This window comes from Octopus sinensis, linkage group LG5, assembly GCF_006345805.1.
Source record: "Octopus sinensis linkage group LG5, ASM634580v1, whole genome shotgun sequence".
NCBI classification, from domain to species: Eukaryota; Metazoa; Mollusca; class Cephalopoda; order Octopoda; family Octopodidae; genus Octopus; species Octopus sinensis.
Window position 1 is genome coordinate 37,033,911 of NC_043001.1, and position 19,084 is coordinate 37,052,994.

Genomic DNA, 19,084 nt, shown 5'->3' on the forward strand with positions numbered 1-19,084 from the left:
GAAAAATGTTATTACACCTAAAAAAAAACTTTTTAAAGGGAGGTAACTCTACAAATATTTTTCGTAGTTATTGTTCTTGCTAACAATAGCACACAAACGAGACGTTGAGGCTTAATTTTTTTCAAGTCACTAGAAGTAGGGCAGCATCTATGACCTTTTTGCTGGATTCATGAGACTTTTGGATGAGAGGTGTGCTGTTATCATCAAACGTAGAAGTCTGGTTAGAATACTTGCAACATTAGATACCTCTGAAAGCATCCAAGAGACAGAGTAGTGCTAAACTGAGCAACAGATTATCTTTCACCATTTACATTTTTTCAGCCATTGGACTACGACTATGTTGGGACACCACCTTGACGGATTTTAATCCTGGTACTTACTCTATCGTTCGTTTTTTGCCGAACCGCTACATTACAGGGATATAAACAAACTGACACCAGTTGTCAATCTGTGAGTGTTCGCAGACAAAGAAACAGATACACACATTCTTTTATTCTTTTATTTGTTTCAGTCATTTGTCTGCGGCCATGCTGCAGCACCGCCTTTAGTCGAGAAAATCGACCCCAGGACTTATTCTTTGTAAGCCTAGTACTTATTCTATCGGTCTCTTTTGCCGAACAGCTAAGTTACGGGGTCGTAAACATACCAGCATCATTTCTCGAGCGATGTTGGGTGGACAAACACAGACACACAAACATATTCATATGTATATATGTGTGTGTGTGTGTGTGTGTGTGTGTGTGTGTGTGTATGTATATATATTATACGACGGGCTTCATTCAGTTTCCGTCTACCAAATCTACACACAAGGCTTTGGTCGGCCCGAGGCTATAGTAGAAGACATTTGCCCAAGGGGCCACGTAATGGGACTGAACCCAGGACCATGTGGTTGGTAAGCAAGCTACTTGGAACACAGCCACTCCTGCACCTATATATATATATATCATCATCATCATCGTTTAACGTCCGATTTCCATGCTGGCATGGGTTGGACAGTTTGACTGAGGACTGGTGAGCCAGAATGCTGCACCAGGCTCAATCTGATCTGGCAAAGTTTCTACAGTTGGATGCCCTTCCTAACACCAACCACTCCGAGAGTGTAGTGGATGCTTTTACGTTCCACCGGTACGAGGGACAGTCTGGCGGTTCTGGCAACGACCACGCTCAAAAGGCGTTTTTACGTGCTACCTGCACGGGAGCCAGTCCGGCAGCACTGACAACGACCTTGCTCGAATGTTGTTTTTCACGTGCCACCGGCACATGTGCCGGTAAGGCGACGATCACGCTCGAATGGTGCTTTTCACGGGTCAAGTGCACGGGAGCCATCCGTGGCCCTGGTAACGATCACGCTCGGATATGCTTTTAACGTTTCACTGGCACGAGTGCCAATCAGGCGGTACTGTCATCGGTCACGTCAGCAATTTTGATTTGTTTACACTCGCTTCAATAGGTCTTCGCAAGCAAAGTTCATTGTCCAATGAATAAGGAGTACTTGGTCACCTAGGTAACAGAAGCTGTCACCTACTTGTTGTTTTTCTGGACTGTGACAGAAGCTGTTCTCTGCACAATTTTAAAGTTTATTGCTCCTAAGCATTTACCACATACAAAAACTATCTTCCCAGTTAGCCTTTCTTTGATATTGCTGCGCCTCTTATGTGTCCATAGCTTACAGAGGGTACATCATATGGAGTTTCTCGCTACGTCTTTTCTACAGAATGAGCAAGACCATCTACCCGAAGGGATTTGTGGTTTGCCTTCCTACTTATTAAGACTTTGATTTTAGCTAGGATGACTCTAAGGCCTTTCGATTCTAATCTTTACTTCCACACCTGAAACTTTTCCTCTAATTCTGATAGTGACTCAACAATTAGAGCAAGGTCATCAGCATAGAGGAGCTCCCAGATGCATCATGTCTTGAATTCCTGTTAATGCTTGGAGGACTATGATGAATAAGAGGGGGCTGAGGACTGATCCTTGGTGGACCCATACCCCTACACGAAATTTTGCACTGTACTCGTTGTCAACCCTCACCTTACTGACAGCATCCCAGTACATAGCTTGCACAGCTCTCACTAACCATTCATCTATCCCTAGTTTCCTCATTGACCACCAGATAAGGGATCGTGCGACCTTGTCAAAGGCATTCTCCACGTCAACGAAAGCCAGGTACAGAGGTTTATCTTTGGCTAGGTATTTCTCTTGCAGCTGTCTTACCAGAAATATAGCATCAGTGGTGCTTTTCCCTGGCACGAACCCAAACTGCATCTTATCTAAACTGACTCTCTCCCTAATTAGTTGGGCTATGACCCTCTCCGTGACCTTCATTACCTGATCCAACAACTTGATACCTCTATAATTATTTGTATCTAAAGCGTCACCTTTACTTTTGTAGCAGTTGACTATCGTGCTGCTACACCAGTCATTGGGTATGACTCCTTCATGTATCACCAGGTTAACTATACGGATGACTATAGCTAACACAGACAGATATTTTGAGCATCTCTGCAGTGATTCCTGATGGACCGGGGGCTTTCCCTGTCTTCATACCATTTATTGCTTTATCTACCAAGGTACTGTCAATTCGGATAGCTGGTCCCTCTGTTGGCCGACATTCGGCACACTCTCTTTAATGCAAGTGAACAATCATCCATGCGAACACATTTCTCTCCTACATTACGATTCTCTCTCACACAGTCTTGCAACACAAAATACCTCGAGGCTTTGGTCCTCACGGCGCAGAACATTGGCAATTTTTTTCTTATCTGATTCCCCTCCGGCTAAATAAATCTGTCTCTTAGCTTCCCTGCTACCACCATTCTTCCAGTCCTTCCAAGCCTGTTTCTTTTCCCTGTCAACAACATTGTTCCGCCACCACGTTATTTTGGGTCAAGAGGGGACTTTGCACCATTCACAGATCTGGTCAGTAGCCCTCAGTAGGTTGTCCCGTAGAAACCTCCAGTTGTCTTTTACATCATGTGAAGCTATATTCCCTTCTATTTCGTCAAAGGCTTCGAGTAATATGTCTCTAAATCTCTGTCCATTCGCAGGATCTTTAAGCTTCCAGACTCTTCTCCATGCTGGTCGTCTTCTGTGCATCCACTTAGCCCTGATCCTAAAGTTACTAACTACCAGTCTATGTTGTGGGGTACATTCTTCACCTCGGAAGGTTTTGTCATTTATAAGCAGCCATCTTTCCCTTTTCCCGGTGAGGATGTAGTCAATTTGGTTAGTGTGTCTGCCAGAATTGTAGGTGACTGGCTGGTTTCCTGAAGTTAGTATTGCAAACCAAATGATCATTTGCATCGCAGAACTCCAGCAGCCTGGTTCCCTCCTCATTGCGGGAAGCAAAACCATAGCCTCCATGTACGCCATAGTATCCCCCTGCATATTGTCCAACATGTCCATTGAAGTCACCAGCCACAAAGAGACGGTCCTTGTCATTCGTCAACGAGGTAGTCTGCAAAAGGGTGTCATAAAGTCAGTCTTTCTGTCCATCAGGTAGCCCCGGCTGAGGAGCAAAGGCCGGCTGCTAACCCATTATGTAGCACTAATCTAATCTTAAGTAATCTATCGCATACTCTGACTACCTCGATTACCTTATCCACCGATTTCTCCGCAAGAAGTATACCCACGCCCCGACCCCGTCAGTGTTCCCTGTCCAGAAAATCTTGTACCTGTGTTGTTTGCCTGTGAGGAACCTAGCAGATATATATATATATATATATTGGAAGGTTTGGAGATGATGTACAGGTATTTTATATTAGAAGAAATTAAGTACTCAGAAATTCGAATGGTTTTATATTTACAGATAGTTGTTTGTATATTACATGTTATTATACAGCATATAACTTAGATCATATATTAGCACTTTCTCCCATTCTAGTGGGGTTTTAGTTCGATTTGAAAACCCCACTAGAATGGGAGAACGCACTAATATATGATCTAAGTTATATGATGTATAAAAACATGTAATATAAAAATAAATATCTGTAAATATAAAACCATCCGAATTTCTGAGTACCTCATTTCTTATATATATATAATGGATTCACCCATCGGTTCCGACATATGACGATCCAGCCTACTCTTTCTTTGTCAGTCATATTGCTTATGTCGAATGTAACATTTAAGTCCCGCCAACGATTTGCAACAAAGCCCACAGATCCTGCAAGTATGAGGATTAGAGGTCAGTGCAGGTTTTATATTTGCAGCTGCTTTTCTCCTTTGCCTTGCACCACAAAGCTTGTTAATGCTGGTTGCAACAAGGCTTCTATTACCATTTTGACACAACAGTCTCCATTTTCTTCACTCAAAGGTGTTGTGAGCTACCTTCATTGCTAAGAAGTTACCCTTCAGCTTTTACTTATATCTGAGCCATGGTCGACCAGCATTCCTGTGCCCACTATCAAGCTAGTTGTACATGAGGACTTTGAGTATTCTTTTGTCACTCAGTCTGGCGACATGGCCAGCCCAGCACAATTGTGATTGCATAAGGAAGCACTTGATTCCATCAATCTCACACTTGCAAAACAGCCTTTTAATGAATAACCACAGATTGTCCTCAGACAGCCTTTGTGAGAGATGTCTAGTTGGTTAATGCGTCGTCTAAAGGGATCCATGATTCCAAGCCATACAAGAGAGTAGAAAGAATGGCAGCTTTATGGACCTGTACTTTGGTGTCAAGTTTGATGGCCCTTTCATTCCATAGGTGATGATAGAGTTGGCCAAATGCATTGGTTGCCTTTGCAAGACAGTTGATATCCTCATAAAGGGAAGCGCTCAAATTCACTTTACTACCAAGATATGTAAATTACTTCACATAATTTAGGTTATATATATGATCGCCAGACCACCCCCTGCCACCTGTGCAGGTGGCACGTAAAAAGCATCCACTACACTCGCGGAGTGGTTGGCGTTAGGAAGGGCATCCAGCTGTAGAAACACTGCCAGATCAGACTGGAGCCTGGTGCAGCCCTGGCTTCCCAGACTCCGGTCGAACCGTCCAACGCGTGCTAGCGCGGAAAACGGACGTTAAACGATGATGATGATGATGATGAAGAGAAATACCTGCTAACTCAGAAGCTCATTATATATCCCTAGCTCCAGAATCAGCTGTGAACTTGGACCTAACGGATGACCAGTTATAGCACTTACATAATGTACATATTCATTTAGATCATCAGTGAACTAAATCCCTCATATTCTATATATATATATATATATAAATACAAAAATGGGACAAGAATGCAAAACATCCAGACAGTTAGGTGATACAAAAAAAGGGACAACAAAACATCCAGACAGGCGATAAAAAGAAAACAAGGACAGATCATACGGAGTTTTCTATCCTCAGTCGAGTTCCAGATTATCTTTGCACTATATATATATACACACACACAAACTACGAAAAATCTTCTTCCAAGGAGATTTTATAACTTTTGAAAAAAAGAATTTTTTTTAATCCCTTTTATGCTTAAGAACTATGTTAAGTAATTTTCACAAAGACTTTCAAATAAATAAATATATATATATATATATATGAAAACACAAGTCAGGATAGAAAATGCTAAAATAATTTTATAAAGAACACTTCAGTACCGGTTTCAGTCATTGAGACTTTTTCAACTGTAACAATTAACTAATTAAATTTAGAAAAATTAAAAGAAAAGTTTTTTTAAAAGAATATTTGTATAGTGTTCAAATATAAGTGGCATTTTCCTTGTTTCTGCCTTTCTCTGTCTCTCGTTTACTCTTGTGGGTTATTGCGAACTCTTGGTAGGGAAGAAGAAGGAGGAGGAGGAGAGGGGAGAAGAATTTGGGAGTGCCATGATTGTAGTATTTTGAATGGTCAGTGGAGGCTAGCAGTTGCTGTTCAATACATGAAAATATTTCTATTGAATGTTTTGTTTATAGGTGTTATACTAAAAAGCATTAGTGATAAAGTTAGGAAGAAGGAAGGAGAAAGGAAGAAGAAGAAGAAGAAGGGAGAATATGAATGAGCGAAAGTAGTGAGGTGTTGAATGACTTAAAGTTGGCACGTTATGGATTATAGCAGTGATTGGGGCTGATTTTTAATGGATTCTTAGGAATGTAATATTTGCGTGTGTATTTGTGTTATTCTAAGGCAAAGGTGGATATGTCGTTCAGAAGGGGCCTGTATTTTATAATAAAGAGAGTTTCTTTACTAATTCGTTGGCTCCAGGTTGTATCGTCTCTGAATTGGTAGAGGGGAAAAATCCTGAAGCTTGGAGTTTTGTTGTTGGTGCACATGTCTATGTGTTGGCTAAATGCTATTTTTCTGTTTTGGGGAATTTTTATCTGGGATCTGTGCAGGGCCATTCTTTTACGTAAACTATTTTTTGTTTGGCCTATGTATTGCTCTTGACACCCAGAGCAGGTTAGTGTGTATATCAGGTTCTCCGAAGCACATGTGAAGTTGCTTTTCACTGTGAAACGTTGTCCCTGTTTGAAGGAGAACTCCGATCCCTCAATTAGATAATCGCATATCTCACAATTGGGTCTTCCACATTTTTTTACCGTCGGCTTCTGTATTGTTGAGCATATTCGGGCTTGTGTTAGGAGACTTTTCATAGATTTGGGCTGTCTCTTGCTTTTTATGATCGTGTGTGTTTGGAGGATTAAGTTCATTCTGTGGTCCTTTTTTTAGCAGGGGTATGTTTTGGAGGATGGTGTCGAAGGCTTCATTATTGAGAGGGTTGTGTGTGGAGATGTATGGTAAGGCTTTTTGTTGTAAATTTTTCTTTAATTTGGGATGCCTGAGTTCCTGGATGTTGAGTTGAAGGGCACATTGAATGCATATGTCAATTAGTGAAGGTGGGTAATTCCTGGTGATGAGAGTATCTTTTAGTTCATGTAGTCATGTGTCTCTGGTGTTTGCATTAGAAACTATAGTACATATCCTTTTTGCTAGATTGAAGGGGACATTCATTCTGGTGTCTGGGGTGGCATGAATTGAATGGTAGATATTGCTTGGAATCTGTAGGCTTATAGTATATATCTGTTTCTATTATGTTATTAGATTTCTTAATGAGGATGTTGAGGAAGAGGAGTTGTTGCTGGCTATATTCCATCATGAATTGGATGTTTACGCCCAGTCCATTTAAAATTGCTTGGAATTCTTTGAGTTTCTCTATATTTTCATGCCAAAGAATGAAACAGTCATCTAGGTACCTCTTCCAGTTGTTTTCTATGTAGAGGGAGAAAGGGCTGCCATATCTTTCTAGAACCTTACGACACAGACTGATTTCTAGATATCCCATGACTAGGTTGGCAAAAGAGGGGGGCCATTTGCGCACCCATCGCATATATATGAGTCAGTGGCGACTCTAGCAATCGGGCTGTTGAGCCTTAGCCCAAATATAAATTTAGTAAAGTGAGCATGTATTTGCAAGCTGATTTAATTTCTACCAACACTGACTTCAAGTAAGTAATTTCAGCCAATAACTCGGGCTCCTTTTAATGAGCCTGGTTGCAGTTCATTTATTTTTCATTCGGTGTCTGGCAGTGTCTTAGAAGTGCCCTGTGTCAAAAAATATTATTCATAGCAGACATTCTCTTAACATCGTTCACACGTGCCTGACTCAGGCTCAGAAGTTACAGCCAGTTTTCTTGAAACAAAAAATTTCTGTAGAGATTAGTATTTAAATTCCAATCAATGAAAAGCTTCCGTTCTACAATATTCTTAAAAGAACGAAAATTTATCCAGCAACTCGGGCTAATACGAATGAACCTAGTAGGTGTAAAAAACTAACTGACATCTCTTGTCAAGAGTACAGGCGACAATCAAATCGCTGTTTGTTGCACACTCCACTGTCATTATTTGATTGCTCGCATGGCTCAGTGGTTAGAGCATCGAGCTTACGATCGTGAGGTTGTGAGCTCGAATCCCGGACCGGGCTGCGTGTTGTGTTCTTGAGCAAGGCACTTTATTTCACGTTGCTCCAGTTCACTCAGCTGTAGAAATGAGTTGCGACGTCACTGGTGCCAAGCTGTATCGACCTTTGTCTTTCCCTTGGATAACACTGGTGGCGTGGAGAGGGGAGGCTGGTATGCATGGGCGACTGCTGGTCTTCCATAAACAACCTTGCCTGGACTTGTGTCTAGGAGGGTAACTTTCTAGGTGCAATCCCATGGTCATTCATGACCGAAGGGGTCTTTACCCTTTTTTTTACTTTATTCTGTGTGCCTATGTGTAAAGATCAGTTGTGTTTCGCAGTGTTGCTTTATTTTATCCTTAACTTAGAAATGGAAAAAGACATAATGCTAGATATAAAAAAAAATAAGTCATTTGGGGCTAGAAATAAAGCAGAAAAACGTGAAATATTTTGAGCAGACATGTATCTCATGCAAAATCTATGATGAGCCCAAGTAACACTGATGACCAGGAGTCACTTCTGATATGACCCATAATCCTCATGCAACATCTCTGCGGACATAAATAAAGTTTGTTGATTAAACACATAGGCTATTTGAGGGACTTTAATTACAATAAGGACAATTATTCAAGTTATATGTGATGTTATTTTAATCAAAGACCATATAGGTAAAATAGTCTCCAGTTCGATTTAAGTTAATAGGAACCCTCAGTACATGAGTATTCATTCGCAGATATTTTACAGGTTTCACTCTTTTACTTTGTAACACACACACACACACACATACTCCCTTTTTCTCTCAGAGCAAGTTCCAGTTTATTACAGATCAGCAACCACTGTGGCCACAGAGCAAAAATGTCAGTTGGCAGTTATTGACTGACAACCATACTTCTATATGATTTGTTAAGTCACTTGTAGAAAGTTACGCTCTGCCTGTTGGAATGATGAAAGACATGTAATCGGCCACAGCTCCCCATTCAGCTCGTTTCATCTGAAAAATTATAATCCATACAATCATGATGCTGAACCAGATCAAAGACCCAATCAATGAACGAGTAACATCTGAAAAGAAAAAGAAAAAAAAAGAGAAGAAACAAATAACTAAATTTTCCCACCTTAGTAGTTAAATTTCAATAAGCATAACTCCATTTTAATTAAGAACTTTCCTTAATAATAATAATAATAATCATCATCATCATCATCGTTTAACGTCCGCTTTCCATGCTAGCATGGGTTGGACGGTTCAACTGGGGTCTGGCAAGCTCGAAGGCTGCACCAGGCCAGTCAGATCTGGCAGTGTTTCTACAGCTGGATGCCCTTCCTAACGCCAACCACTCCGAGAGTGTAGTGGGTGATTTTATGTGCCACCGACACAGGTGCCAGGCGAGGCTGGCAGACGGCCACGCTCGGATGGTGTTTTTATGTGCCACCAACACAGGTGCCAGACGAGGCTGGCAGACAGCCACGCTCGGATGGTGTTTTCATGTGCCACCAACACAGGTGCCAGACGAGGCTGGCGAACGGCCACGCTCGGATGGTGTTTGTTACGTGCCCTCAGCACGGAGGCCAGTCGATGCGGTACTGGCTACGGTCACGCTCGGATGGTTTTCTTATGTGCCACCGGCACTGGTACCACAAGGATACAAATTCCATTGATGTTCATCGATTTTGATTTGGTTTGATTAATAATGAAATTATTGTATACAGTGCTCAGGTGCACCACAACTTGTCAGACAGTGCGTACAAAGTATATGCAGTAATGTACAAATGTCTGGAAAGCAAACAGTGTATGAGTCAGATACATGCTTGTGTGTGCATAGAGGGGAGAAAATCAGGTGTAGTGTTGGCGAATCTCAGAAAGCATGGAAGTTTTCAAGGATGCAGTGCTCCGACAACTAACAACTGATGCCGGCAGTTTGTTCCATGCTTCAGCAACTCTCAGCATGAAAAAATGTTTCCGAAAGTCATGGGAGCTGTGCTGTTTTCTGACTTTGTAAATATGTCCACGGGTGTTAGACGGGTGGAGTTTGAAAAGGTGCTCAGAGTTATTGTTTGTAAGATGGTTAATAATTTTACGGGTGTCTGCCAAGTCAGCTGCCAGATGTCGGAGTTTCAATGTGTCCATGCCCATTCATTTTTGCCATTTAAGAAAGTATATCCAACAGTGTAAAGAGGACAGAGAAAAGCTCAGTCCTAATCTTCCCCCCTCATCTACAAACATGTTCAAACATCCTTGACAGTAGGTACAAATCTAAACATACTGTATTTGATGGCTTATAAGATGCAATTTTCTTCAAAAAACTGTTTCAAAAGAAATCACCTCTGGTCCTATGTGCAGTTGGGCCTCCTTTAAGTTTTAATGCACTAAAACCATTTTTCTTGAATGGTACCATGTAAAAAGTACCTGTGCCATTACCACATACAGAGCACCACCAGTGTCACGTACAAAACCCCCATGCTGGCACCACATAAAAGGCAGCCATGCCAGTGCCATGTACAAAGCACCCATGCTGGTGCCATGTAAAAATCACCCATGCCAGTCCCACATGAAAAAGTACCTATGCTACCACCACATAAAAAGCACCCAGTATACTCTGTAAAAGGTTGGCATTAGGAAGGGCATCCACTTGTAGAAACCATACCAAAAACAGACAATTGGGACCTGGTGCAGCCCTTCAGTTTGCCATCTATCAAACTGTCCAACCCATGCCAGCACTGGAAAAATGGATGTTAAATGATGTTGATGATGATGCCCTGCTGAAATTGGGGTGTCTAATATGCTCATGCATCTTTTATGCCATCAAATAAAGTAAACATACAAAGATGTTTGAAACTATTGAATCTAACAGCCAGGCTTTTCATTTTGTTTCGTCAGAAGAGGAAGTGCAACACCAATGGTGATCTAGTCTGAAATCTTGCAGCAACCACTATGGTCACAGCTAAAGGTTTCCAAAGACCAGGTGGTGGTATTAAAAACTCATGACGAATTATGTCTACCAATCAAAAATAGAAATGATCCTTCTGGGGGGCTTCCATAGGGCTTCATCTACCAAATTTCAAACAAAAGGTTTTGAACATTCTGAGGTAATGGTAGAAGACACTGATCCAAAATTCCATGCAGTAGGATTGAAACCATGTAGTTGAAAAGCACATTTCTTAACAATACAGCCAAGGGATACATTGATCTTCCCAGAGACTAACACAAAGAGGTACTTATCTTTATTGTATCAAATAGTATACTAAATTTTTGGCATACCTACACAAGTGTGCCCCCACACCCCACTGCCAAATTTGTAACTTTCAAAAAAATCATCACCATTTAATAGATGTTAAATGGTGATGATGATGATGATGATTTATGTTTAAAATGATAGTTGAAACTATTACTTATCACTATTATTGTTAACATAATCACTATTCTCATTTTTTAATCATTATAAGCCCTCGTTGGTTCTGTTATTTCAAAGAAAAATACATGAAGACATATCAACTCAGTAATGAAGTGAAGAAAGCAAATCGAAATAGCTGCTTACATGTACGGATTTGTTTCTGTTGTTCAAACTCTGGCCGGCGGTAAGCTTCTCTGAAGAACCACAGGAAGTTAATAAACCATAAGAATGGCAGTAGTGCAAAACCACCTGAAAAACAATAAACACTATAATAAAATATCACCGTCATCAAAGTGTGTATTTTCAAAATTGCTATTTCACTGCTACCACACTCCTTCATTATTTTCTGTCTAAATTCCTGTCTACACCTTTTTGTCTACAAGAATTTTTCTCCAGGGCAAAATCTAGTGAATGGCCTTCTTACAGGTTCAAAAATGTCTCAAGTATAAACTTAAGTTAAGTTAAGTTAATTTTTTGGCTCAAAAAGCAAGGCCATGTAGGAGGACATGGAGTTATGTACAGGGTGGTGTTCATACAAAGAGTTCAGGCCATTTGTGGTCAAGGGAGACTTTGAACCGAGCGGTCGTTAGCATCTTCACTATCTCGTCCGGCAGCTTATTCCACAGATCCGCAACCCGGACAGAGAAAGCCCCTCTCCTTCGATTGAGATGAAATCGTCGCAGATAGAGCTTTTCAGAGTGACCCCGCAGCCGACATTCTGGAGCAGGAGTGAAGAACAGCTCTTTCGAGAGGTTACACTTTCCACTTATGATGTTGTGAGCAAGAATGAGATCACCACAGCGGCGGCGTTTTTCTAGAGAATAAAGGTCAAGCATCTTCAGCCTTTCTTCATAAGACAAATGCTTGAGACCAAGTACCATGCGGGTTGCCAGCTTCCGGACTCTTTCGAGATGATGTATGTCTTTGAGGAGATAAGGAGAAGAGGCTTGAATCCCGTACTCCAATATGGGTCTCACCAGCGTGATATAGAGCGGTAGGAATATGGCTGCTGTGAGCATTCCGAATCAAAAACAGAACTCTGCGTGCTTTGTTGGCAGCAAGGATGCACTGGGCCGAAGGCGAAAAGGAAGAATCAACCAAGACACCCAGATCCTTTACCTGATCCATCCTCTCCAGCAGCAGACGACCCGGCTCGAAATCAAGTTGAGTTACAGGAGAAGAGCCAGAAGGCAGACGACAGCACTTTAACACATTCAGACACAGGTCCCATTCATTAGACCATCTCCAAACTTGGTGGAGGCATCGACGAAGATCCTCTATATCACCGCGAGGAGCGACCAGTTTGATATCATCAGCAAATAGAAGGGTGTGTTGTGTGAGGTCGTCGGGCAAGTCATTTATGAAGACTAAGAACAATAAGGGCCCAAGCACTGAACCTTGAGGTACGCCACTGCTCGCACTGGAGACGTCGAACAGCGAACCATTAACTTGGACTTGGAAGGAGCGATCTGAGAGGAAGGCACCAACCCATCGTACAATATCCGGATGGAAACTATATGCTTGAAGCTTGACAAGTAATAGGCGGTTGTTTACCGAGTCAAATGCTTTGGCAAAGTCCAATAAAACGATGTCAACAGCATCACCATCATCAAGGATATGCGCTCTCTATTTACATACATGTGTCACATGAATGGATTAGTTTCCATAAACCTGGACACTATATCTTATAAAGAGACTCTTATACTTGGACACCCTTCCAGTCAAAACTTCAAAAGCTTCTGTATGATCACTTAACCTGCTAGATATAGCAACCATATTTCTCTCCCGTTTCAAAAGGAAGGAGATACTTGACAGTATAGACACTCACATACAAAATGACATATCAGTCACAGCTGAAACAACTTTGAGCAGACCTGACATGGGAGATTAACTCACAACAGTAATACCTCATTATCTTCATGGTTTATTCTTTAATTGCTTATTATCTGCTAGTTACATTATCTATTTTATTCATACACCCTGTTTCTTCTCCATTAACATTACCTTTGTAATATGTCCGGCATAAGTCTAACTTGACATCATCCTTCACTCTTCGGAGATCCATGTCTAGAAGATAATTTTAAATATATATTAATAGTTTTCAATACAAGCCAAAATATTCACATACATATTATATTGTAGAAGTGCTTGCAAATGGATGTGTGCATGAGTGAGTGAATGTGTGTGCATGCATGTGTATGTATGTATGTATGTATATATGTATGTATGTATGACAAACTGATTAGCAATCTAAAAAAGCCCTTCAGTTTGTTTTTGGTTTAATAACACAGTCAGAGAATGAAAGGCAAACACCCAGATCCTTTCAAGATAAAAAAAAACGATAGGAGAAAGGTTTATTCTCAGGCCAGAAACAAGGCTCAAATGCTCACAACAAATTGGATTCTGCTAACCCTTTAGCAATCAGATTACATTGTCAAATGTAATGTTTATTTATTCATATTGTTTTGAACTAATCATGCCATCATCTTGAAGCTTTGAGATTCAATGATGTGGTTGTTTATATGTAGAATGACATTGTAGCGGTGTTGAAAGGCTAGATCTGTCCAGTTTGAACACAAAACAAGTACAATAGTTGGGTTAGATGTGGTCAGTTTAAATGATAAAGCATTAAAGGCGACAGAGAGGTAGATTAAGTCTATCACCTAAAAATACAATTAGAGAGAATAGTCACATATGGATAGCCTTTGACCATAAATCAATCGGGACTGACAGGGACAGGGGTTAAGCAACATTAAACCCATAATATATAAGAGTACACCCTTAGATGGACATTTTGGGGCTACAAAGGGATACATTGATCTTCCTAGAGACTAAGACAAAAAGGTACTTATCTTTATTGTATTAAATGGTCTACTGAATTTTTGGTATACCTACACAAGTGTACTCCCACACAGCGGTGCCAACTTTGTAACTTTCAAAAAAGTAGTTTTGTTTTTTTTTTCTACTTGTTTCAATCATAAGACTGTGGCCATGCTGAGGCACCACCTTGAAATTTTAGTCAAATGAATCGACCCCAGTATTTATTTTTTAAGCCTGGTACTTATTCTATTGGTCTCTTTTCCTGAACCGCTAGGTTACAAGAACACAAACACACCAACACTGGTTGTCAAACAGTGATGGGGGTACAGACACACAGACAGAAAGACACACACATAGATATTCCTACATGTATGAATATATATATATATATATGAAGGCACATGGCTCAGTGGTTAGAGCATCAAGCTTACGATCTTGAGGTTGTGAGTTCAATTCCGGATCAGGCTGCATGTTGTGTTCTTGGGCAAGACACTATTTCACATGGTTCCAGTTCACACAGCTTTAGAAATGAGTTGTTAATATCAACAAAATGAAACATGAAATTCTTGAAAAGAATTGTATGTGTGTGTGTGTGCCCACTAATTTTTTTCTTTTCTTTTCTTACATCAGATTCAAATACAGTCGTAATTTAAACAACCTGAAAGGTAGTTGTAGAAAATTTCATTAAAAACCATCCATTTATAGGAAAGTTATAAGGAAACAAAGTCGGATGGGGGACGAGGGCACATTTGTGTAGATGTGCCCATTTTTTCCCCCCATTGTTGTGGTTTTCTATTTCTATATTATTATCATGGAATGATAAAGCTGAGAATGTAAATAAAAATAATGATAAAAAATTTTCTTATCAAAATAACTGTATATCAATCGTAACTGGTACCTGTCAAGTTGTGCACCAAAAGCATTCTTGATCGTGCAAACCTAATAATGATCAAAACGTTCAACCCATGACAAATACCGTGATTTTTATTTGTCCAAAACTACACTGTTCATTGTATTGTTTTGAAGTCGGTAAACGTGTAATATGAGGAATAATTGGTAGTTAATTCTAGCAAATTGAAAGGCCGCGGTAGAGGCTCATTAACTCGATATTAAAAAGTTTATATTCGAGATGTTAAAAGAATCTTAAGTTTCTGAAAACAAGGCACAACTTTAGATAAGATAACATTTTGAAAAATAAAACTTGAGTTGACATTTTCCTATTTTGTCAATAGCCTGATTTTCGTTTCTGTTTTGGTTTGTTTTGTTTTCGGTCGATAAAAAGTGAGACCCTAATGGGAGTTGAACCTACGGTTCCATTGCTCCTGTGTAATTTCCTGTAGAGCACAAAAAAAAAAACAGTTTATACGAGTTAAGTAGGAAGTCTCTACATGACCATTCCAGCTGCTAGAAATGGCAGCCAAATCTCTTTTAACTCACATCCTGATGTTTTAAAGGACACGCTAATTAATGGTATCCAAGATACTACTAAGGAAACGATTAGGACTGACTTATGGCTAAGCCCTGTTTATAAAGATTAAATATATCTACTGTTCAACCTATTACTGAAAAGGAATAAAATTAAAATTCAATGAGTTTTTTTCTTAAATAAAAAAATAAACGACAGTATTATTTGAGCTTTGTTTTCATATTAGTCACAGTTAAAAATTCAAAAGGAAAAGTTCATCATTACAAAGAAAATTAGATGTACTTTCAAACAGTAATTAATAATATACAATAAATATGTACGTACTTGGTCTTAGCAATAAAATTTAGTAGGGAGTCAGTCACGTCACTCCCTTTAAATAAATGACACATACACTTACAACAGGAAGTAACTTTATTAGAATTGCACATAATTTTCTTCTGCACAACTTAACAAGTGAAAAAAAAAAACAAGAAAAATAAAGTGAACTATTATTGTCATAAATATTTAAATATATAAATAGGCATTTTGTACGAAGTTAATATTTATGGAAATTTCGATTTTTATACTTTATTTACTGCGGAATGCTTTGTCTCTCGAATGTACTTATCAGTAGTTTTAGTTACCTATGATAATCATGAATATCACTAATGTATGCCATAACTATAGTTTGGCGCTCCTATTCTCCTGACTCTGTTTCTTCATATCTTTCTCAAAAATGCATAATTTTTTTTAATGAAAATTTGCAGAAATATGTTTTCGACGGTGTTGATTAGGGATCCATTCTCACCCACTTTCGACTTTGTTTCCTCGTCACTCTCTTTAAAACACATTCTCAAATTACTTTTTTTTTTAAAGTTAAGGGAACATATGTTTTAACCATATATATCTGAAAAAATAAATAAAAAAGTGAAAATTGGTAGTTACGGAAATTAATTGATAACGAAGTCTGGGGGGAAAGAATGGTTCGATAATGAAAATTTTCTCTTTTCCTACATTTTACTTACATAATCATTATCTACACCCTTATCTCAGCAAAAATTTTTTTTGGAAATGGGCATTTTTGGGAAGTTCCGAGGAAACAAAAGTCGCAAGAGGACACAAGTGTAGCTGTCAAATCTATTATAATCCATTTTAATTCTTGAGCTTCTTATCGTTTTTTTTTCTATGTATCTTATTCGCTGTGCTTATTTTTTTAGTAGAGAGAAATTAAGAATGGGGTTGTTTGGTGTGTGTGAAGTATGCTTGCCACTCCTGAATAACAAATTATAACGGTATAATTATCACGTAATAGGAAAGTATCACGTAAAACAGAAAGGGAAGCAAATAACATTAAATAGTCGAGGTTTCGTATCATGGACACCTTTATATAATGCCTTTATGTTGTAAATTTCGCTAAATGAAAATAAAGTCACGACATTGAAAAATGTCGTTATCGTTTCTCTTGAATTCAGGTAAGACAACACCTGCTGGAAAGGTATAAACAGGAAAAGATCCAGAAAGACCGACGTTCTGGAAAGAAAGACTGAATATTGTGTTTAGTGTGTGGGATGGGGATTAGACATAACAAAAGTGATGAGAGGAAAAATGACGAGTAGAATGGGAGTGCTGGAGTGGAGCCCACCCGACTCAGAAGAGTTAGTAGTAAAGGTAGAAAAACAGAAAGAACGATGGTAAAAGCGCCTGTGACATAGTGATAGGAGTGTGTTTCTAAGTGACTATTCCAGTCAGTTGGATGGCTCTTTTCTAGATATGGTCAAGGATATGTGTATGAGTGTGAGGGCAGGAATCTATTATAGGCCTAACATCAATTTTGTTGCATATTGACTGCTATTTGGGAATTGAAGTATCTTCTGCGCTGTAAAGGAGTGTCTTTTTTTTACCAAAAGAGGGCCCCCAACGGTAATGAGAAACCTAACTGTTGGGTCTCAGTTATAAAAAACACTCAAGCAGTCTTCGAAAGTTCTATTTGAGGTTTACTCATGACTGAGAGGATATGGTGTAATGATGATCTCTTGATACGACTAGCGTTTGTATTTTCTTGTTGAAAGAGACATGATTGCTGTATCCTCACTGGAGGGTTGCTTTCGAGACCTCTGTTCAAGGTGTCATTGCGAGTTTGGCGTGAAGTTTCTTGGTTGCGAGCCCGGGGTGATGTATAGATGGAGAATGTTAGGGAGGGATGAAGTATTGTCATCTTTGCAAGAGTGAGTGTTGTAGGGTGTGCAGAGGATCATTAATGTATAGAGAGAATATAGTGGGTATAAAATTCTCAGACACACCGAAATTGATAGGATGGGGGAGAGAACGGTCTCCATTGACACCATGCGGTGATATTAGTTTCCCATTTTGGAACAAGACCAGTAATTTCGTGGGCTGGAGTAGGTCGATTACATCGACCCAGTGCTCGACTGGTACTTATTTTATCGACCCCGAAAAAATGAAAGGCAAAGGTGACCTCGGCGGAATTTAAACTCGAAACGTAAAAACACATGCGACAGTATTGCGATATGATAGAGATGCTACTGATCCGAGAGATGAGAGACGGATAAAACACATTGATTTAGATAAGAGATTCGCATGCCATACATCGAAAGCTTTGCTGAAGTCGAGGGTGACAAATATGCTTTAAATTGTAGTTAAGCATATCAATCTGGTCACTATGAGAAATCTTCAGATATTGCATGCCATTGCATTCATAGAGATTTGAGGGATTTTGTTGTATTATTACCAGACCTGTGACACCGAAGATAAAATTTATTTGTGCCAATTGAAGTTACAAAATTATTCTCTTCATGTTTTTCTTAAATGCAGTAGGTGCACGTTTGGAGAAAGCAGTTCTCGATTCCTCGCAAAAACAAGACGTTGCCACTATGTCAATCCAATTGGTATATTACCGAAAGGATTTTATTTAGCGAGATCCTATTTAGCTCTCTTCTGGCTCTTCTTAACCCTACAACGGCGAATGTTTAAAAAATTGTACATGTATATAGCAATCACCACAAAAAAAGTGAATATTTTAAGGCACTTTTCGATATGGAGATTGTAAATTTTATTTGTACAAGAGATTATAGCTTTTGTACTTTTTAAAAGTGAAAATAAATACTTTTAAAAATTTTTATTAAAAGAAATATTCTTTTATTTATTTTTATTTTTTGCCCGTTTAGCACACACATTCATGCAACCCTTTCCCACCGTTCAAGGGTTAATGGTAGTTAAAGTTCGATAAAAATTTTTGCAGAATTATGAAAACGTTATCACAGACCCATTATAGTACTAAAATTATTTATTGCGCCCGAATGAAGGAAAAGCAAGGCAAGGTTAACAACATCAGGATTTAATCTCAAAGTAGTAATACACCAAAGTAATTATTCTAATGAGCTTGAAGCGACTACGTTAGTAAAAGCCTCTTTTTTTAATTAACATAAAACTGTTACTAAAAGCTAGCGGATTACTTCCCTTGCTAATCAACATTAATTTACGGGTTTAGCCGATGATATTTATTTCATAAAAGTATGTTTTAGAAAATTATTCTTTATCTGATTTTAGATTTTAAA

General features: G+C 39.2%; 1 protein-coding gene across 1 annotated transcript; it reads right to left on the reverse strand.

Annotated features, from left to right (window-relative positions):
* Window positions 1-8,485: 8,485 nt before the first annotated feature.
* LOC115211901 (gamma-secretase subunit PEN-2) lies at window positions 8,486-15,971 on the reverse strand. Its single transcript, XM_029780645.2, has 4 exons — window positions 15,855-15,971; window positions 13,289-13,351; window positions 11,429-11,533; window positions 8,486-8,957 (listed from the first exon to the last, which is right to left on the reverse strand). Exons 2-4 carry the CDS (start codon window positions 13,347-13,349, stop codon window positions 8,818-8,820), a joined length of 306 nt encoding a protein of 101 aa, XP_029636505.1. The 5' UTR covers window positions 13,350-13,351; window positions 15,855-15,971; the 3' UTR covers window positions 8,486-8,817.
* Window positions 15,972-19,084: the final 3,113 nt, after the last annotated feature.